Source organism: Oncorhynchus mykiss, chromosome 30, assembly GCF_057628025.1.
Source record: "Oncorhynchus mykiss isolate SJ-2025 chromosome 30, ASM5762802v1, whole genome shotgun sequence".
Taxonomy (NCBI): Eukaryota; Metazoa; Chordata; class Actinopteri; order Salmoniformes; family Salmonidae; genus Oncorhynchus; species Oncorhynchus mykiss.
The window spans coordinates 35,401,835-35,422,783 of NC_143051.1; the positions used below are offsets into that span (position 1 = coordinate 35,401,835).

The following is a 20,949-nucleotide window of genomic DNA, read 5'->3' on the forward strand; positions in this document are numbered from 1 at the left end:
TATTGACATGTTTAGCACCAGCACTTACATTTCTGAAGTAACTCAAATGAGAAAAACCGAGGCAGTGAATCATATCTATTGAATATTCCCCAAAGAAATTGATAGGTATTATTTTCTGTTTGTAGTCAATATTGTAAACCAATGGAACGTTTTCAGCAAATCAATCCAAAATCTGACAACTAGCTCAATGTTTCACAGCAACAGAAATCAGACTTTATTTTCATATTCTAACACAACATATAATTTCATGATAGATACCAGTATGTATCCAACAGTAACTGATTCAGCGTTTGGCTTATGAGAAACAAGAAACAGCAGCGTTTTGGCAGTTAATGTTCATGTTTTTTTATTTTTGGTTTTATCATAATTTCCCCGAAAAGCATTATTCTTCGAACATTTGCTTTCCTTTCCTGCGAAAACTTTTACGATGGGTTTTTATTAGCATTAGCCAGTCCTTGAGTAGAGAGCTCAGGTTCTGAGACACTGCAGGATGGGATGCCGGTGACACGCCTTGTTGTTGCTGGATGTCTGGAGCAGGAATTCATTTGGCTTTGGTGGCCTTAATGGCAGACTTGGTCACCTTGCCAGTGCTGGCAGCCTTCTTGTCAACGGCCTTGATGACACCAACGGCAACGGTCTGTCTCATGTCGCGCACGGCAAAACGACCTGCAACAGTTAAGAGAAATGGTTACTGGACGGGTCTGAACGATTTTTTGTGTGGTTTTGCTAAATGGAGTGTCAGCATATTCCAGAAGTCATTGAGGTTCCTACTTCACTGTTTTTGTAAGTGACATTGCAAGGTTGAGACCAGTAAGATCTCTTCACCATCTTACAAGCAATGCAACAGTAAATGTGTGGAGAATTCTTTCAACACCAAAAGGCTGCATTACCCAGAAGTGTCCTATACAGTTATGGGAACCCCCACGTAACACGTAACCCATAATCGTCATCATTAGGCGTTCGTGTGTGACTCACCAAGGGGAGGGTAGGCGGCAAAGCTCTCCACACACATGGGCTTTCCTGGCACCATGACAATGATGGCGGCGTCTCCAGATTTCAGGGCTTTGGGGTTGTCCTCAAGCTTCTTGCCGGAACGACGGTCGATCTTCTCCTTGAGCTCGCTGAACTTGCAGGCGATGTGAGCGGTGTGGCAATCCAGCACGGGGGCATAGCCCTGGGAGATGGTGCCGGGGTGGTTCAGGATGATGACCTGAAGATTGGGGTAAAGTTTGGGTAAGGATGGGCTGGACTCTAGACCTACAGTGAAAGGGGGTTGGTACGTGGCAAAACTGAATTTAAAAAGTGCACTTTAAAAAAAATGTGTTTATGAAAGTGCTAATTTATGGCCAGAAACGAGACATGTAGTAAAGTAGACTTAAAATATTAGTATTATCTTTCCAAAAACGACATTGAAAATTAGTTCCATCTCTCACCTGAGCGGTGAAGTTGCCGGCCTCCATTGGGGGGTCATTCTTGCTGTCTCCAGCCACGTTGCCACGACGGATATCCTTGACGGACACGTTCTTGACGTTGAATCCAACATTGTCACCGGGTAGAGCCGCTTCCAGGGTCTCGTGGTGCATCTCCACAGACTTCACCTCAGTGGTGACATTAGCGGGGGCGAAGGTGACGATCATACCGGCCTTCAGGGTGCCAGTCTCCACACGGCCCACGGGTACTGTTCCAATACCTGATGGGAAACAAGTATTTAACCACAAGACACATACCCATTCATGTCTAAAGAAAATAACCAGTACATTCAAACATATTGATCTATGACTGGTTCTTACCCCCGATTTTGTAGACGTCCTGCAGGGGCAGACGGAGGGGCTTGTCAGTGGGGCGGGAGGGGGCCAGGATAGAGTCCAGAGCCTCCAGAAGGGTCACACCGCTAGCGCCACCCTCCTTACGTTCGACCTTCCATCCCTTGAACCAGCCCATCTGCAATGGCAAACAGAAGAAACAAGATCAAAATTACACAGACTTACTTACCTGTCAAGAGTTAATCCTATTATAAAGTTCCAGCCCTAATAATTTACGCATATAACCACCTAGACCTACACTGCTGTGGTTTAGTGTATCGTGTGTGGATGGGCTACTCACGTTGGGGCTAGCCTCCAGCATGTTGTCCCCATGCCATCCAGAGATGGGCACAAAGGCGACAGTGGCAGGGTTGTAGCCAATCTTCTTGATGTAGGTGCTGACCTCCTTCTGGATCTCCTCAAACCGCTTCTGGCTGTAGGGGGGCTCAGTAGAGTCCATCTTGTTGACGCCAACAATGAGCTGCTTCACTCCCAGAGTGTAGGCGAGGAGAGCGTGCTCACGGGTCTGGCCGTTCTTGGAGATTCCAGCCTCAAACTCACCCACACCACCAGCAACAATCAACACAGCGCAATCAGCCTGAGAAGATGAAGTCATAGATATTGACACGCCAAACCTTGTGGTAAAATGCCACTACTGATAGATTCTTTCAGTTAGGAAACAGATTGGACATTAAAGCTCGTCTTTACCTGAGAGGTACCAGTGATCATGTTCTTGATAAAGTCTCTGTGTCCAGGGGCATCAATGATTGTGACGTAGTACTTGGCGGTCTCGAACTTCCACAGGGAAATGTCAATGGTGATACCACGCTCCCTCTCAGCCTTCAGCTTGTCCAGCACCCAGGCATACTTGAAAGAGCCCTTGCCCATCTACACACACAAAGAAAAGTTTGCTTTTATTGCACTGAAGATGTCTACACAGTTCAAATCGATCCAATTACACCTACTACAAAGGTCTGATCATTTTGTACTAATTTGTCAGTTAATGAAATGCAAACACAAATTAAGAATTTAATCTATTTACAACAGTATTACTCGTGAATTGCAAATTGACGATCCATCCCAACAAAATTACTCCAAAAATGTCTGCTTACTCAGATAAACTTCTGCTAGCTGAGCAATAAATCTGCCCCATTAAAAATAATCCATATTTAAGTCAAACTGGTCACTCAATCCCATTTGCCAACATTCATTTGTTTGAGTGTTCCCCAATACTCGTCATAATGCACTGACAAAATAGATTAGATTTAAATAACATTTTAATCAGTTTAACGTCAATATATGCGATTTGCAAGTAGCGCACAATGGCCACAACTGACAATACATTTAGTACAGTAGATGGCGCTCGTGTCAAAGCGATCAGTTGAAGGATTTTCTCTTCTAACCACACCCGTTACAGAACGTCGCAATTCATAGCAACATTAGCCAACTCAGAATTCCTAGAAAATGCCTGGGCTCCCAAACATACCTCAGCGGCTTCCTTCTCGAACTTTTCAATGGTTCTCTTGTCAATGCCTCCGCATTTGTAGATCAGATGACCTGTGGTGGTTGACTTTCCGGAGTCGACATGGCCAATGACCACAATGTTGATGTGGATCTTTTCCTTTCCCATGATTTACTGATGAAAAGGAGACCGACATAACTACCGATGTACAATTTTATTTACACAAAATACACATATGGCCGACATGGCTGCAGGAGTAGAAATTAGTGTAATCAAGTGATGAATTCGACAGATTGCCGATAGGCGCCCCTGACTCATGCACCATGTGCTATCCACAAATCATTCCCCTCCCACCGCCCTCCATGTTCAGTCATAAGACTAGCAAGCCGGCCATGTTGAGGCAAATCAACGACACCCGCTTTATGGCCGTGAAGGCAGTCGTGCACAGCCGACTTCTCAATTCTATCTAGGCTATATTACAGCAATTGTTAAACTTCGTTACCCATGAACGAAATTAAATTACTCATTGAACTTGAAGTGTCTGCAATGAGACAGACCCCAAATTTAAAAAAGCAGTCATTTTGTACAAATCAGACCGGTCCCAAAATCATGCGCCCCAAAAGAGGCTGCGCTGCCAATTTCATAACCATGCTGCAATTTAAGTGTAGCAGTATTGAGGTAATTAGTGTAGCTACATAACAATTACATCCTGAAATGAGCATTTTCTTCACTAACCTGAAACAATACAGACAACGGGTATTCCTGCTTTAGACCGGAGAAAAAGGACAGAATATGAGCCCACATCTCTTTTTATACCGGTGTAGTGGGAGGCGGGCGCTACAGCCCTGGTGTCACGAGAAATAAAGTGCCATTGGTTATGCCAGTGTAACCCCACCTAGGTGATTGGCTGGCAAAAACCATCACTGGGCACAGCCTTGCAGCAGTCAGGGATAGCTTGTGTCAAAACAGCTGCAAAGACTAAGTTAGATACAGTGCTGCACTTGTTCTACCCTATGGCACAGCTCCCACTCAACTACATCAAGAACAAGGATTAAGGAAAACGACAGAGCAAGCTTTTTGGTCAAGACATTTAAAAGACCTTTATTAGTTACCAGCAGCTTTCTTCCAATTTAATTGTGGCATCAAACAGGTGTAGTTCTCAACCATTAACTCAAATATAACTGAAAGAGGCACTGTCAGTCATGTGACAAAGTGTATCTGCGTTGGGTTCTTTTCCTGCGAAAACTTTTACGATGGGTTTTAATCAGCATTAACCAGTCCTTAAGTATAGAGCTCAGGTTTCGAGACTCCGCAGGATGCAGGGCTGCAGACCCCACCACCCGAGGGACATCCTGTGGGAGGAGAATTCACTTTTTACCAGCCTTAACGGCAGATTTGGTGACCTTGCCGCTGGAGGCAGCCTTCTTGTCGACGGCCTTGATGACACCAACAGCAACAGTCTGCCTCATGTCACGCACAGCGAAACGACCTGAGGGAAAGAGAAAATTAGGAACGAGGCCTATTCCAAGCATAGAAGACCTTTTAAAAAGGAACAATGTCTTTGGTAGGAGGGCTTGTGGATTACTTACCAAGAGGAGGGTATTCCTGGAAGCTCTCCACACACATGGGCTTGCCGGGGATCATGTCAACGATGGCAGCGTCTCCAGACTTCAGGAACTTGGGGGCATCCTCAAGTTTCTTGCCGGAACGACGGTCGATCTTCTCCTTGAGCTCGCTGAACTTGCAGGCGATGTGAGCAGTGTGGCAATCCAGTACAGGGGCATAGCCCTGGGAGATCTGGCCAGGGTGGTTCAGGATGATGACCTGTAAAAACAAGACATGGTCGATTAGAGCATGAAAACAATTAAATTGTCAAGGGAAGGACAGCTCACCCACCCAACAATTTTAAACAGCATGCCTACCTGAGCGGTGAAGGTGCCGGCCTCCATTGGGGGGTCGTTTTTGCTGTCTCCAGCCACGTTGCCACGACGGATATCCTTGACGGACACGTTCTTGACGTTGAAGCCAACATTGTCACCAGGCATGGCCGATTCCAGGGTCTCGTGGTGCATCTCCACAGACTTCACCTCAGTGGTGACATTAGCGGGGGCGAAGGTGACGATCATACCGGCCTTCAGGGTGCCAGTCTCCACACGGCCCACGGGTACTGTTCCAATACCTGATGGGAAACCAGGGGAGAATAGATTAACGATCAAGAGCAGAAGCAAATACAGCCTATATACAATCATGAAGTCTAGGACTGGTTCTTACCGCCGATTTTGTAGACATCCTGGAGGGGCAGACGAAGGGGCTTGTCTGTGGGGCGGGAGGGGGGCAGGATTGAGTCCAGGGCCTCCAGCAGAGTCACACCGTTGGCGTTACCATCCTTACGTTCGACCTTCCATCCCTTGAACCAGCCCATCTAGAATAGGAGAATTTCTGTTTATGTACAAAGCATGACATAATACGCAAGTGACGGGGTGAGACTTTCAATGTAGTAGAATGCACTGAGGATAGGCTACTCACATTGGCACTGGCTTCCAGCATGTTGTCCCCATGCCAACCAGAGATGGGCACAAAAGCGACAGTGGCAGGGTTGTAGCCAATCTTCTTGATGTAGGTGGTGACCTCCTTCTGGATCTCCTCAAACCGCTTCTGGCTGTAGGGGGGCTCAGTAGAGTCCATCTTGTTGACGCCAACAATGAGCTGTTTCACTCCCAGAGTGTAGGCGAGGAGAGCGTGCTCACGGGTCTGGCCGTTCTTGGAGATACCAGCCTCAAACTCACCCACACCACCAGCAACAACCAGCACAGCGCAATCAGCCTGGGGGGGGGGGGGGGGGGACAAGTCATGTCAGCCCAACACACTTGTTCATCTATCACCTTAGTTGGTCAGGTTTACAGTATATTCTGATTGCACTGCCCCCGCCCCCCAATTACCTGAGAGGTACCAGTGATCATGTTCTTGATGAAATCTCTGTGTCCAGGGGCATCAATGATTGTGACGTAGTACCTGCCGGTCTCAAACTTCCACAGAGAAATGTCAATGGTGATACCACGCTCCCTCTCAGCCTTCAGCTTGTCCAGCACCCAGGCATACTTGAAAGAGCCCTTGCCCATCTAAAATTAGAGGAAAGGCACATTATGTTCAATAATTCATTTTACCGGTAAGTAATACTACACAGCAAAAATGTATAGTGAGCAAGTAGCTCATTTAGGGTTAGGCCTAGATTGGATTTGGGAAACAGGCCCACATCATTTGCATAACTTAACAGATCCTGATGTATGCAATATCTGAAATGTAGAGAATGCTTTATACCAATGTTGCCTAGATGGGATAGCTTTTGTCTGCAGCAGGTTAGACGTATGTCAAGGTTAGGGAAAGGGTTAAGTTAAAAAAATATATATATGTATTTTTGATGTAAATATGTAAACTGTATCCTAGCCACGACCGCTATAAAGTCCTCAGCCGCCATTACACAAAGTGCATCGTCATTATCCGACACTAGGCCTGCGCAAGCACCGTCCCACATGCGCGCACTCGTTACCCACACCCTGCCGGCTTCACTAGTTTAAAAAAAAACATGCCGTGGTCGCCATCTTTGATCCAAAGTAATGTAACCAGAACAGAAAGCTCCAACAACCAGAAAAACCGCTTACCTCAGCTGCTTCCTTCTCGAACTTTTCAATGGTTCTCTTGTCAATGCCTCCGCACTTGTAGATCAGATGGCCTGTGGTGGTTGACTTGCCGGAGTCGACATGGCCAATGACCACGATGTTAATGTGGATCTTTTCCTTTCCCATGGTTGCTTAATTAGTTTCTGAAATAAAATGAGCAGAGATCCCACTTAATAACAATGAACATTAACGTTAGTGTAACAATTTGCTTGGGGAACAAGGCTGCAGCATTAAAAACAACGGGTCACTCAGACTATGCATTCGAACGTTTGTCGATGGACCATCAAATCACTGTCCACATCCCATTAAAATTATATCGAAAGAAAAAAAATAATAATAGTATGCTGTCAGCTGACTTCGTCGTTAAACTCTTCCGGAAAAGGGTGAGTGAGTTACGATCACGTACTGTTAGGCCTCAGTCGGCCATGGGCCAAAAGCGACACGTGTTGCTTCCAGGCCACGTCGTATAGAGTTACAGAAAGAACTCCAAATATCCAGAAGGAATTTATCCCTACTAGACAAGTCGCCTGGGTTTACGTGCAGTTGTTCAGATCATGGAAGACATTCCATTTAGCTACCTACTCATGCTCACAGGCCACTGCTGTAGTATCCTTTGTTTCCCCCCCAGTTCCCCCTCCCCCAATTGAAAACGTTTTTTTCCCCCCGGCAAAATATATCTTGAAGTTCAATTAAACCAAATCACCACTTTATAAGGTAACTTAAAGAGTAACGTTAAAGCATCCCCCTACCACATCAAAGTCACTTTAAATTGAAACATAGTACTTAATGGTGTGGACAATCTGAAATAGCTTACGATTTCGCAATGTGTCTAACAAGTTATAAAAACCAACGTGCTAACATGTTAGGCCTGTTTTTGAAACCACTAGAGGTTAAATAAGATAAACGCGCTTACCGGTGTTACTGTGCGCTCACTCGACCACTGCTGATGCCCCTACCCAGGTAACAAAAAGAGAAAGAATGCTGGTTGAGTTTGAGTTTTTATACACTGGGAGGTGGCTAGACTGGGTTGCGTCCCCGCTTCCCTTCCCCCTCCCTACTCGAACCCTCAAATCACACACAATTCAGCGAAAAACTATGCCCGTCTGTCGTGGTACGTCATGATGTTTGAAACATTTTCCAATTTTGAACGAAATCCTTTCTGATTCAATCAAATGGTCTAAAAACAATATAGCTAGGTAATTTATACATTTACTAAATAACCACATGTGGTCAAGTACACTCTTTATTGGCACGAGAAAAAAATGACCAGAGACTCATTGAATAACTCAACTGACAAGAGTTTAATTAAAATCTGAAAGTAGATTACCCCACTGTATATTGAGTTGGATTAGATATCTCAACAAACCAATCCCCATTGTCTCATAACCCTGAGTGAGATTATTTAAACCTGCTTTCTGGAAATGAAATGACATTATTTCATCAATTTGGTTTCAACATGAGTACATAGCATTGACAATTGTCATATCATATTTTGTTATTTAGTCAGTTTACTCTAGACCTACTATAATTAGATTATACAGTTTTCTCAGTTGACTATAAACTGTCTTGGATTATTACTTTAGGAGCAGGCTACACTAGACACAAAGGCAATTCCTAGTATTGATTCTAGGAGACCCAATCAGTAGAACAAGAGTATTCAAATTCAGAGATTTGCACTCAAACAGTGCACTGAGAAGGGAGACCCAGACTCATTGTTTCAATGACCTGGAAGGCACCTTCAGCACATCTCACACACATTCAGGTTCAAAAGAGGTTCCGACCAGGCTAAGGTGAGTGAATACAGTGATCAATAAGTGTGAGGGAGTCCTGATAGATTCTCCATTCACATTGTAATGCTGAGTGCTTTCTCATAATAATCATATCAATCAAATTCTCCAATAAATATAGTAAATTGCATGCTAAAACTCTCCTTGCTGTAGGCCTATGTGTTGCCCACCCAGTCCAAAAACAATGTTAAATTCAATAACACTGCATCAAAGTTGGGTGATGTAACTGTGATTGCAGTTCTACATTCTACATTTCCTTTTCCCCATACCCTAGTCAGTGACTGTGCTTTATGACAAATAGTGATAAAAATTACTCTGCATGGTTTTTTTTTACAACATTTCAGTCACTCTGTTTCAAAAGAACAGTCAACAACAATGTAAACATTGATGTATCTCATCTCCAGCATCACAAAGATGTGATGATGTGCATATTGCTATTCCCCAATATATGATCAACATATTCTAATCTATAGAGCCTATTCCAAAGGATGCTGTGGAAGTCCATTCTGTGTTTTGGGTGCTGTGGAGAGGTCAGACTCAGGGCCTTTCAGTCTCCTTGCTGTCCCCATCACTGTTGAATTCCCGATATAGGACAGCTGGCATCCCTTGGCACGGCGACGGCTCTCCCCGACTATCTCTTCCTCCCTCAGTTCAGGTAACAGCCACTGAGAAAGCAGCTGCTGCTTTCAATCAGCTCACAGTGCAGTGAGTGGTGGTGGTGGGGGGGGGGGGGGGGGGGGGGGGGGAAGAGAGAGAGAGGGGGAGAAAGTGAGTGCGAGAGTGAAGGGTACTCGCAAACCGTGCCACAGAGAGTGGGTGAATAATGACAATACATTTTATTTAAAGCGCTTTTCACGACACCCAAAGTCACTTTACACAAGACAATCAGCAAGATAAAAAGCTATAAAATCACACATTAAAATAAGCAAGTATGTGAAAGTCCACTAAACATAAGGATAGACTAACCATGGAGGACACTAACATGATGGCAGACTAACCAAGGAAGTGAATTAGACAGAGGAGAAAAGCTAAGACAACAGAGAATCCGGGTAAGCCTGTGTGAAGAGGTGTGTCTTATGTGAGGACTTGAACATGTGTATGGATTGTGAGGTTCTGACATGGAGAGGGAGGGAGTTCCAGAGTTGGGGAGGAGGCCGGTGTCAGAGTAAGGCAGCAAATAGGTGGGAGTGTTGGGGTGCAGGAGATCAGTATGAATGCTGCTGCAACTGCACTGTGTCCGAGGAAGAGGGGGAGATATAGAATGGGAAGCCAGGAGAGGTTAAAAAAAACAGAGGGGGAAGCAAAGGAGAATAGAAGCGGAGAGGCATTGGCCAAGAACAGGTTTTCAGGAGGCCAGAAAAAAAAAACATTTTACCCCAGTTTAAAAATTACTATCCCAGAGAAGAAATTAGATATCAACATTGATCTTAAGGTTTATCCAGGTCAAACTAATAGGCTTACAATTCAGCGTGTCAGACGCCTTCCTCAGAGCTTCAGAGACTTCTGGAGGGTCTGTTAAAAAGTGTTGGCATGATACATCGTAAAAATAGGACAAATGGTTTATTCTATAAAAGTTTTCCCATTACATTATATTGGCCCACATATTCGGCTGGGTTTTATGTGGAAAAATTGTTAAAGCACTTATCATAAATACACGAAACACAGGAAATGTGCCCTGGTTGTCTCTAATCCCCAAAGATTATACAGTACTTAATCTTCCTTTTAGAATGAGGAAGGAGCTAGTATAGTAAAAAGGCCAACAAGTAAAGGGTGGGTGCAGCACTAACACCAGAAGATCAGGCAAATGTAACTGAACTACATAACTCTTAACAAAAGGGCTATTTGTTGAAGCTACAGCCTTGGGTTGTCTTGCTGACGTCCAATACCACCCAAACTTGTATAATTAAACCATTGCTAAACCACACCCAACAATGTTATGAAAAGATATTCTCTCGGGTTCCTAGATACAGTCCTGTTTTGAATAAGGAAGCAGTGACCAAAAAAAGCATGCAGCTTTAACATGTGACATAACAGTTATGATAAAAATATGACAAATAACATATTCATATGTTGTATTATGAATATTTAGTTAAGTTTAAGAGCAGGTGTGACTGATAATCAGGGACTAGGAGAAAATGATGCTGTAATAGAAGTCCTCCAGTGATTTTTGAACTTTTCCTGTTGGAAATCAATTTCCCAAGTATAAATATATTGAAATACACACACTAAAGGGTAAAAAAATACATATTTTTAGCAAAAGAGTGTTTTTTTAGATACAACTACAAACTTCAAGGAGTAGGGCATTCAAGGAGTTGGTTTGATGGGAAGTCGTGTTGTCATTGGCCTTCCCCCTTGCTTGAGGAACAATAGGGGAGCAATAGAGAACAAAAGAGGTGCTATGTCATGATTTACCTGGATCAGCTGTTGCGATTTGCCTTTGTTAAATGAGGTGAAACGAAGACTGGAGTGCCACTTTAACGACTGGGTTTACGCCAAATAGATTACTTTTAGCCACTGTCATTTTGTCTTAGGGCCTCACTAAACTGACACTAAAATGAAAAGTTTTGCCTTATTTGTCTAATACATCATGTTGTATTTGTACATCATGTACATCACATTGACAAGGCAGATAACTGTTTAATTGGGGCAGAACCCTACTTTAACTGTTCCCTACAGCAAAAAAAAACAGAAATTGCCTGTAAGTCCAGTTACCAGTACAGCAGGCTCAGAGAGAGAGAGGGAAATTAGTTTTACTGAGGGCTGAGCATTCCAAGTGGCCAGCAGAAGTGCTAGAGAGGTGGAGCGCAGAAATTGGCAAAGACCCAAGTTGAGTTCAAGCACTTAAAGTGACACCCATATAATGAACACGTACACAAACACAGTTACCCACACACCGACACACGCACGCACGCACGCACGCACACACACACACACGCACACACACACACACACACACACACACACACACACACACACACACACACACACACTGAAGAGCAGTGGATAACTTACCGTTTTTGACAATCACTTTGGCACTAATTTCAGAACCTTGTGGTCATTTTTCAAAACTCTAGACACAAAACTCAAAACGGTCATCACTTGTAACACAGGTTGTCCAATGTTCAAAACATTGCATTGTTAATTCATATCTTTAAAGAAACCTTGCACTTGCAGAATCATTGGTTCAAATAACTCATTTATCATGAAATACCATAGGAACATTCATTTAGATCACCCACACACAAGATACCGATAGTTTCACTGTGTAGTTGTTCGTACAATCATTAAATATTGTAGTACAACATATGTGATACATGTAAATACATCAATGTAAAAGGACTAGTAGAGAGAATACTACAGACACAGTGGAATCATTGAACAAAATATGAAATGTATTGATGAAATACAATAAAATCACAACATAGGTTTCTTTGAATCAAAGCAAAAATAATTAGCTACAAAAAAATAAAAAACTACAGTAAAACGTCAACTGCAGTGTTCCTCACCTGGCTTACTGTAAAAAGCAAAACAAAAGATTGATTCCTGTCCTATATTTCCATCAACTCTGTCTTGTGGATTTGGCCACAGGTTCTCATCCACATCACAATGGATGTTTTCATTAGACAAACATCTTGGGAAGAATCTTCGGGCGAATCCAGGCCTGACACTGGTCTGCCGTGATGTCATTGCATGCGTCATCCATGGCCTGGAGAAGGGTGGCTTGTTCGTGAGGGCGCCTATCATATACAGTGGGGAGAACAAGTTTTTGATACACTGCCGATTTTGCAGGTTTTCCTACTTACAAAGCATGTAGAGGTCTGTAATTTTTTCATAGGTACACTGCAACTGTGAGAGACAGAACCTAAAACAAAAATCCAGAAATTCACATTGTATGATTTTTAAGTAATTAATTTGCATTTTATTGCAAGACATAAGTATTTGATCACCTACCAACCAGTAAGAATTCCGGCTCTCACAGACCTGTTAGATTTTCTTTAAGAAGCCCTCCTGTTCTCCATTCATTACCTGTATTAACTGCACCTGTTTGAACTCGTTACCTGTATAAAAGACACCTGTCCACACACTCAATCAACCAGACTCCAACCTCTCCACAATGGCCAAGACTCGAGGGCTGTGTAAGGACATCAGGGATAAAATTGTAGACCTGCACAAGGCTGGGATGGGCTACAGGACAATAGGCAAGTAGCTTGGTCAGAAGGCAACAACTGTTGGCGCAATTATTAGAAAATGGAAGAAGTTCAAGATGACGGTCTATCACCCTCGGTCTGGGGCTCCATGCAAGATCTCACCTCGTGGGGCATCAATGATCATGAGGAAGGTGAGGGATCAGGCCGGAAGTACATGGCAGGACCTGGTCAATGACCTGAAGAGAGCTGGGACCACAGTCTCAAAGAAAACCATTAGTAACACACTATGCCGTCATGGATTAAAATCCTGCAGTGCACGCAAGGTCCCCCTGCTCAAGCCAGCGCATGTCCAGGCCCGTCTGAAGTTTGCCAATGACCATCTGGATGATCCCGAGGAGGAATGGGAGAAGGTCATGTGGTCTGAAGAGACAAAAATAGAGCTTTTTGGTCTAAACTCCACACCGTTTTTGGAGGAGGAAGAAGAATGAGTACAACCCCAAGAACACCTTCCCAACCGTGAAGCATGGAGGTGGAAACATCATTCTTTGGGGATGCTTTTCTGCAAAGGGGACAGGACGACTGCACCGTATTGAGGGGAGGATGGATGGGGCCATGTATCGCGAGATCTTGGCCAACAACCTCCTTCCCTCAGTAAGAGCATTGAAGATGGGTCGTGGCTGGGTCTTCCAGCATGGCAACGACCCGAAACACACAGCCAGGGCAACTATAGAGTGGCTCCGTAAGAAGCATCTCAAGGTCCTGGAATGGCCTAGCCAGTCTCCAGACCTGAACCCAATAGAAAATCTTTGGAGGGAGCTGAAAGTCCGTATTGCCCAGCGAAACCTGAAGGATCTGGAGAAGGTCTGTACGGAGGAGTGGGCCAAAATCCCTGCTGCAATGTGTGCAAACCTGGTCAAGAACTACAGGAAACGTATGATCTCTGTAATTGCAAACAAAGGTTTCTGTACCAAATATTAAGTTCTGTTTTTCTGATGTATCAAATACTTATGTCATGCATTAAAATGTAAATTAATGACTTAAAAATCATACAATGTGATTTTCTGGATTTTTGTTTTAGATTCCGTCTCTCACAGTTGAAGTGTACCTATGATAAAAATTACAGACCTCTACATGCTTTGTAAGTAGGAAAACCTGCAAAATCAGCAGTGTATCAAATACTTGTTCTCCCCACTGTACCTTCCACCTCCATATGGAGAAAAATTCCTCAATCGGGTTTTAGGAAAGGAGAGTATGGGGGTAAGTACAGGGTGGTAAATTGTGGATGGGCCTGAAACCATGCTTACCCCATTTGAGCATGGTGGAACCTGACATTATCCCACACAATGACATAGGTCATGCCATCAGCTCTACAGACCTGATTTAGCTCATCAAGGAAGGTTACATTCGAACAGCGAATCATGTGGCTGCCTGCAACTCAATATATAGAGCATATAGAGTAGAGAGCTTAAGATGTTTTTTGACCAAACATTAGAATGGGCAAGATGCGTAATCTAGGAAACTTTGACCGTGGTATGATTGTTGATGCCGCACATGGTAATTCCAGCTTCTCAGAAACAGCTGCCTTCCTGGGATTTTTATACACTACAGTCTCTAGAGATTACAGAGAATGGTGCGATAAACAAAACACATTCAGTGAGCGGCAGTTCTGTGGGCAAAACACCTTGTTAATGAGAGAGGTCAGAGGAGAATGTCCAGACTCATTCAAGCAAACAAAAAGGCCACAAATGCTCAAATAACAGCTGTTTAAAACAGTGGTGTACAGAATGGTATCTCTTAACGTACAACACCGTAAATAATTGAGGCTGTTGTGGAGGCAAAAGGGGGTCCTACGCAGTACTAGATGGGTGTACCTAATAAAGTGGCCGGTGAGTGTACAGTAATATCAAATCTGAAACCATGGTCTAGAAAAGTGATACATGGGACCACAGAAACATCGTCTGATAAAGAATGATGATGAAATTTGATGATGTGCAGTTGTATCAATTGATAGTTAGATCATTGTAACGAAATTAATAGACAGTCATTTCAGATGTAATGTGCGAATTTCATTTTGAAATGGTAATACTTTGATGTTAAGTTGTGTCATTTTGAACAGGTGATTTTAGTTCAATTAACAAATTATCTTAGCTTTAAGTGTATTGTATCCAAGCAATTGGAAAAAGTGCTCGAGATTTGAAAAACTGGCATTTTGATCATTGGTTGTGAGTTTTGTGTCTAGAGTTTTGAAAAATGACATAAAGGTTCCGAAATTAGTGCCAAAGTGATTGTAAAAAACTGTAACTGAGGGAGATTGGAGGCGGTTGAAGGGAATAACTGCAGCTGTCCATGTGGCTGGCTAGACAACCCATACACCCCTTCCCATTCCTAGGCACATACTTGCGCTCACCAATTAGTCAGGATGTCCCTGAGTGGCTCACACCAGCATATAAATATCACACAACCGGTGTTCCCTATCGGGTGCCACTGTAGATGACAAATGCATGACTTTCAGGCCGCCTCACACAAAGGCAACACTATTATAAGACAGCGCTGAAGTTATGATTTGATTTAATGTCAGTAGCACGCACACACAGCGACAACAAACAACAGCTGAGGTCTTACTGCACACACTAACTCAGGAAGAGCAAGTGGACGGTGTCTGGCAGAGTGTCAGTGAGGATGTCATGGTGCAGGCTGTCAGCTAATAGCTGTGCCCTCTGCAGAGTCCCTGCTCATAGTGCAGGGTTGAACCTTCTCTTCCAGATGACTAAGCAGGCAGTTAAGATTATGACTGCTAGCAACAGTCTTGTTATCTTAGTGTGGCCTATTAAGCAATAGATAGTATAGATTCCAACCTTAATGGAAGGGAAACATTAGTCATGCAGTGACATAAGACTGGGGCGTAAAAATAGGGGGAAATAGTCTCAGCATAGAATGTCAGTGAAGTAACAATTATGTTCTTCATATAGCCTACTGACAAAGCCATACACTTAAAGTATTGATATCTGAAATATATGTGTGAGGTATACACATGCACATTTTACCTTCATGGGGTCGAATTGCTAATGCAAATAGAATATTTTGCAAGGCAGTGCCCTCCTGTCAATTCATTGGGCTTCATTGGCATGGGAAACATGTTTACATTGCCAAAGCCAGTGAAATAGATAAACAAAAGTGAAATAAACAGTAATAAATTACACTCAGAATCAATCAAAAGGAATAGAGACATTTCAAATGTTTTATTATGGCTATAGACAGTGTTGTAACAATGTGCAAATAGTTAAAGTACAAAAGGAAAATAAATACAAATATATATGGGTTGTACAGTTGAAGTCGGAAGTCTACATACACTTAGGTTGGAGTCATTAAAACTCGTTTGTCAACCACTCCACAAATTTCTTCTTAACAAACGATAATTTTGGAAAGTCAGTTAGGACATCTACTTTGTGCATGACACAAGTAATGTTTCAAATTATTGTTTACAGACAGATTATTTCACTTATAATTCACTGTATCACAATTCCAGTGGTTCAGAAGTTTACATACACTAAGTTGACTGTGCCTTTAAACAGCTTGGAAAATTCCAGAAAATGATGTCATGGCTTTAGAAGCTTCTGATAGGCGAATTGACATCCTTTGAGTCAATTGGAGGTGTACCTGTGGATGTATTTCAAGGCTTACTTTCAAACTCAGTGCCTCTTTGCTTGACATCATGGGAAAATCCAAATAAATCAGCCAAGACCTCGGAAAAGAATTTGTAGACCTCCACAAGTCTGGTACATCCTTGGGAGCAATTTCCAAATGCCCGACGGTACCAAGTTCATCTGTACAAACAATAATACGCAAGTATAAACACCATGGGACCACGCAGCCGTCATACCGCTCAGGAAGGAGACGCGTTCTGTCTCCTAGAGATGAACGTAGTTGGGTCAAAAAGTGAAAATCAATCCCAGAACAACAGCAAAGGACCTTGTAAAGATGCTGGAGGAAACAGGTACAAAAGTATCTGTATCCACAGTAAAATGAATCCTATATCGATATAACCTGAATGGCTACTCAGCAAGGACGAAGCCACTGCTCCAAAACCTCAATAAAAAAGCCAGACTACGGTTTGCAGCTGCACATGGGGACAAAGATGGAACTTTTTGGAGTAATGTCCTCTGGTCTGATGAAACATAAATAGTACTGTTTGACCATAATTATGTTTGGAGGAAAAAGGGGGAGGCTTGCAAGCCGAAGAACACCAACCCAACCGTGAAGCACGGGGGTGGCAGCATTATGTTGTAGTGGTGATTTGCTGCAGGAGGGACTGGTGCACTTCACAAAATAGATGGCATCATGAGGTAGGAAAATTCTGTGGATATATTGAAGCAACAACCAAAGTTGTCCTTAAGCCATTTTCCACAACAAAGTCAAGGTATTGGAGTGGCCATCACAAAGACCTAATCCTATAGAAAATTTGTGAGCAGAACGGAAAAAGCGTGTGCGATCAAGGAGGCTTACAAACCTGACTCAGTTACACCAGCTTTGTCATGAGGAATGGGCCAAAATTCACCCAACTTATTGTGGAAAGCTTGAGAAAGGCTGTCCAAAACATTTAACCCAAGTTAAACAATTTAAAGGCAATATTACCAAATACTAATTGAGTGTATGTAAACTTCTGACCCACTGGGAATGTGACGAAATAAATAAAAGCTGAAATGAATAATTCTCTCTACTACATTTCACATTCTTAATATAAAGTGGTGATCCTAACTGACCTAAGACAGGGAATTTTTACTGGGATTAAATGTCAGGAATTGTGAAAAACTGAGTTTAAATGTATTTGGCTAAGGTGTATGTAAACTTCCGACTTCAATTGTATTTACAATGGTGTTTGTTCGTCACTGGAAACAGGTTACATATCTTGCTGCTGTGATGCACAATATGGTATTTCACCCAATGGGTTTGGGAGTCAAATGGGAGATATGGGAGTCTAAATTAGATTTTTAAAAATGTGTATTCTTTGTGGGTCTGTGTAATCTGAGGGCAATATGTGTCTCTAATATAGTCATGCACAGTAGTGACTTTAGCATGTAAATCTTGGTGGGGCAAAAAACATTTTTTTTATGCATTCCAGCAAAACTACAACACTAAACAATACATTAGTTGCACTACAACGGTAACAAATGGTACCCACAAACTGTTAGGGCCTACATAAAGCTGTCCCAAAAGCAGAGCTTTCTTTTCAGCACCTTGGAGTGAAACCTTACCACTATAACATCTGGCTATCAGCGGAGCCTTGTCTGGCAGCGAAACAGTTCATTCAGCCTCATTTACTGCCTTTTAAAAAATCATTGCTGATATAAAGCAATCTAATGTATTTGAATAGCCCTTTTTACATCAGTAGATATCACGAAGTGCTATACAGAAACACAGCCTAAAACCACAAACAGCATGCAATGCAATGCAGATGTAGAAGCATGGTGGCTAGGAAAAACATCTTTGAAAGGCAGGAATTTAGGAAGAAACCTAGAGAGGAACCAGGCTCTGAGAGGTGGCCAGTACTTTTCTGTTTGTGCCGGGTAGAGATTATAACAGAACATGGCCAAGATGTTCAAACGTTCATAGATGACCAGCAGGGTCAAATAATAATCACAGTGGTTGTAGTGGGTGCAACAGGTCAGCACCACAGGAGTAAATGTCAGTTGGCTTTTCATAGCCAAGCATTCAGAGGTCGAGACAGCAGGTGCGGTAGAGAGAGTCGGAAACAGCAGGTCCGGGACAGGGTAGCACATCTGGTGAACAGGTCAGGGTTCCCTAGCCGCAGGCAGAACAGTTGAAACTGGAGCAGCAGCACGACCAGGTGGACTCGGGACAGCCAGGAGTCATCAGGCCAGGTAGTCCTGAGGCATGATCCTGGGGCTCAGGTCCTGCGGGAGGGGAGGGAGAGAGGGAGAGAGAGAATTAGAGGGAGCATACTTAAATTCACACAGGACACCAGATAAGACAAGCGAATTACACCAGATAAAACAGACTGTGCCTAGCACACCGGCACATAGTATCAGGTTTGGAGGTAAGACCCAGATGCAGACAACGTCGAATTAACAAAGTTTAATAATCCAACAGGGGCAGGCAATAGACAGGTCCAGACAGGCAGACTCAGGGTCAGGGTAGGCAGAGGTCAATAATCCAGAGGTAGGGGAAAGGTACAGGTTGGCAGGCAGGCTCAGGGTCAGACAGGCAGGCTCAGAGTCAGGACAGGCAAGGGTCAAAACCAGGAGGGCGAGAAAAAGAAAGTCTGGGAACGGCAGGCACTGAGACACAAAAACAATGGTTGACTTGACAAACAAGACAAACCGCCAACAGACAAACAGAGAACACAGGTATAAATACATGGGATAATGGAGAAGATGGGCGACACCTGGAGGGAGGTGGAGACAATCACAAAGACAGGTACTACCCTGAGGCAAGGCCGAGCATAGCCCACGTATAGCCCACGAATAATTCCGAGTTGGATGACCGTTCAAAATGTATTTTCCCAGTCGGAGGTCGTTTTTTGCCCGAGTTCCCAGTTGTCTTGAACTCACTGAAGTCTGAGATTTCCCAGTTCTGAGTTTCCAGTTGTTTTGAACACGGCAGAAGTCATGCTGGATTGACAGCATAGCTAAAGTATTCAACCTTTTCTGGCCCATGGTGTTGCATATGAATGTTTATCCTTTTAAGCTTGAAAAAGAGACCCTTTAACCCAGACTCCACTGAATCGCAGGCTAATGATTGCTTTGCAACACTTGCAGTTAGCCACTGATTCTTTCCAAACCACTCTTTGTTGAATGTGTAATGTTTGTGTCCAATGGCCGATGAGCACCGATACGTTTTATCTATAATTTCTCTTCATGTGACAATTATTGAAAAGGATTTGCCAGTAGATTGTTGACTAGATTCACAATGATGACTGCTTGCCTAGCTTGCTTGCTAAGATTTTGAAAGTATGATGTTGAGATGCTACAGTAGATATAATGAGATTTGACATCATTTTATCTGTGGCCAATGACCTTAAGCTTTCTTGGATGGGCACTTCTAATGTAAATCTATGGCAGCACCCAAGAGGCTTTTATTTTCAAGCTCTCCCCGTAGATTTTACGGTGACGTTCCCCATGAGTGACAGAACACTGAGCCAATCACGGCGCAACTAGAGATCATTACCAACCCATATTTTCAGCTGGCTGCCACACCACTGCAGAAAGCACGGGGCTAGACTGAAACACCTGCATTATGGAGCTGCCTTACTCAAGAAAGCAAAAAAGAGACCATGTTTGTATGCAGCTTTATTAACTCAATTATTATTATTTTTTACATTGTTTGCAAATTTATATGTTTTTTTTTAGTTAAACAGGTGGGGCTCAAAACAGGTGGGGCAGAGTGCCCTGAATGACTGGTAGTCACTGAGTGCGCACATAGCCTGTCTTCTCTTGAGAGCCAGGTCTGTCTACGGCATCTTCTCTCAATAGCAAGGCTATGCTCACTGAGTCTGAGCAGTCTGTACAGTCTGTCACCCTCTGGCAATATCAAGGAGTTGATTCACATATGCAAACAAAGTCCATTTGGTCAGCCTTTTCTTTTGTTTGGTCTCAGGCCAAGTGTGAAGGGTGAAAGTCTTAACACAGAATTGATTAAAAAAATATATGTTTTATTTTTTACACACAATACCCCATTATGACAAAGGAAAAAAAGGTTTTTAGAATTTTTTGAAAATGTATTCAAAATAAAAATATGAGATTTACATAAGTATTCAGACCCTTTACTCATTACTTTGTTGAAGCACCTTTGGCAGCGATTACATCCTTGAGTCTTCTTGGGTATGACACTACAAGCTTGGCACACCTGTATTTGGGGAGTTTCTCCCATTCTTCTCTGCAGATCCTCTCAAGTTCATGTTTCCCTCTATCCTGACTAGTCTTCCTGTCCCTGCCACTGAAAAACATCCCCACAGCATGATGCTGCCACCACGATGCTTCACAGTGACCATCAGGTTATTGCATGGTGTTGGTGAAGCATGGTGGTGGCAGCATCATGCTGTGGGGACGTTTTTCA

The 20,949-nt window shown here is 43.2% G+C and overlaps 2 protein-coding genes across 2 annotated transcripts; both read right to left on the bottom strand.

The window, feature by feature from the left end:
• Positions 1 to 320: 320 nt before the first annotated feature.
• LOC110489285 (elongation factor 1-alpha) lies at positions 321 to 4,049 on the bottom strand. Its single transcript, XM_021561980.3, has 8 exons — positions 4,000 to 4,049; positions 3,289 to 3,438; positions 2,511 to 2,690; positions 2,104 to 2,400; positions 1,791 to 1,941; positions 1,434 to 1,690; positions 976 to 1,210; positions 321 to 666 (listed from the first exon to the last, which is right to left on the bottom strand). The coding sequence occupies exons 2-8, from the start codon at positions 3,430 to 3,432 to the stop codon at positions 542 to 544; spliced, it is 1,389 nt and encodes a 462-aa protein (XP_021417655.1). The 5' UTR covers positions 3,433 to 3,438; positions 4,000 to 4,049; the 3' UTR covers positions 321 to 541.
• Positions 4,050 to 4,347: 298 nt separating this feature from the next.
• On the bottom strand, positions 4,348 to 7,892 carry LOC100136004 (elongation factor EF1 alpha). Its single transcript, NM_001124339.1, is given in 8 exon segments — positions 4,348 to 4,753; positions 4,854 to 5,088; positions 5,187 to 5,443; positions 5,536 to 5,686; positions 5,791 to 6,087; positions 6,204 to 6,383; positions 6,924 to 7,084; positions 7,855 to 7,892. Coding segments are annotated over 7 exon segments (1,386 nt in total). The 5' UTR covers positions 7,068 to 7,084; positions 7,855 to 7,892; the 3' UTR covers positions 4,348 to 4,631.
• Positions 7,893 to 20,949: the final 13,057 nt, after the last annotated feature.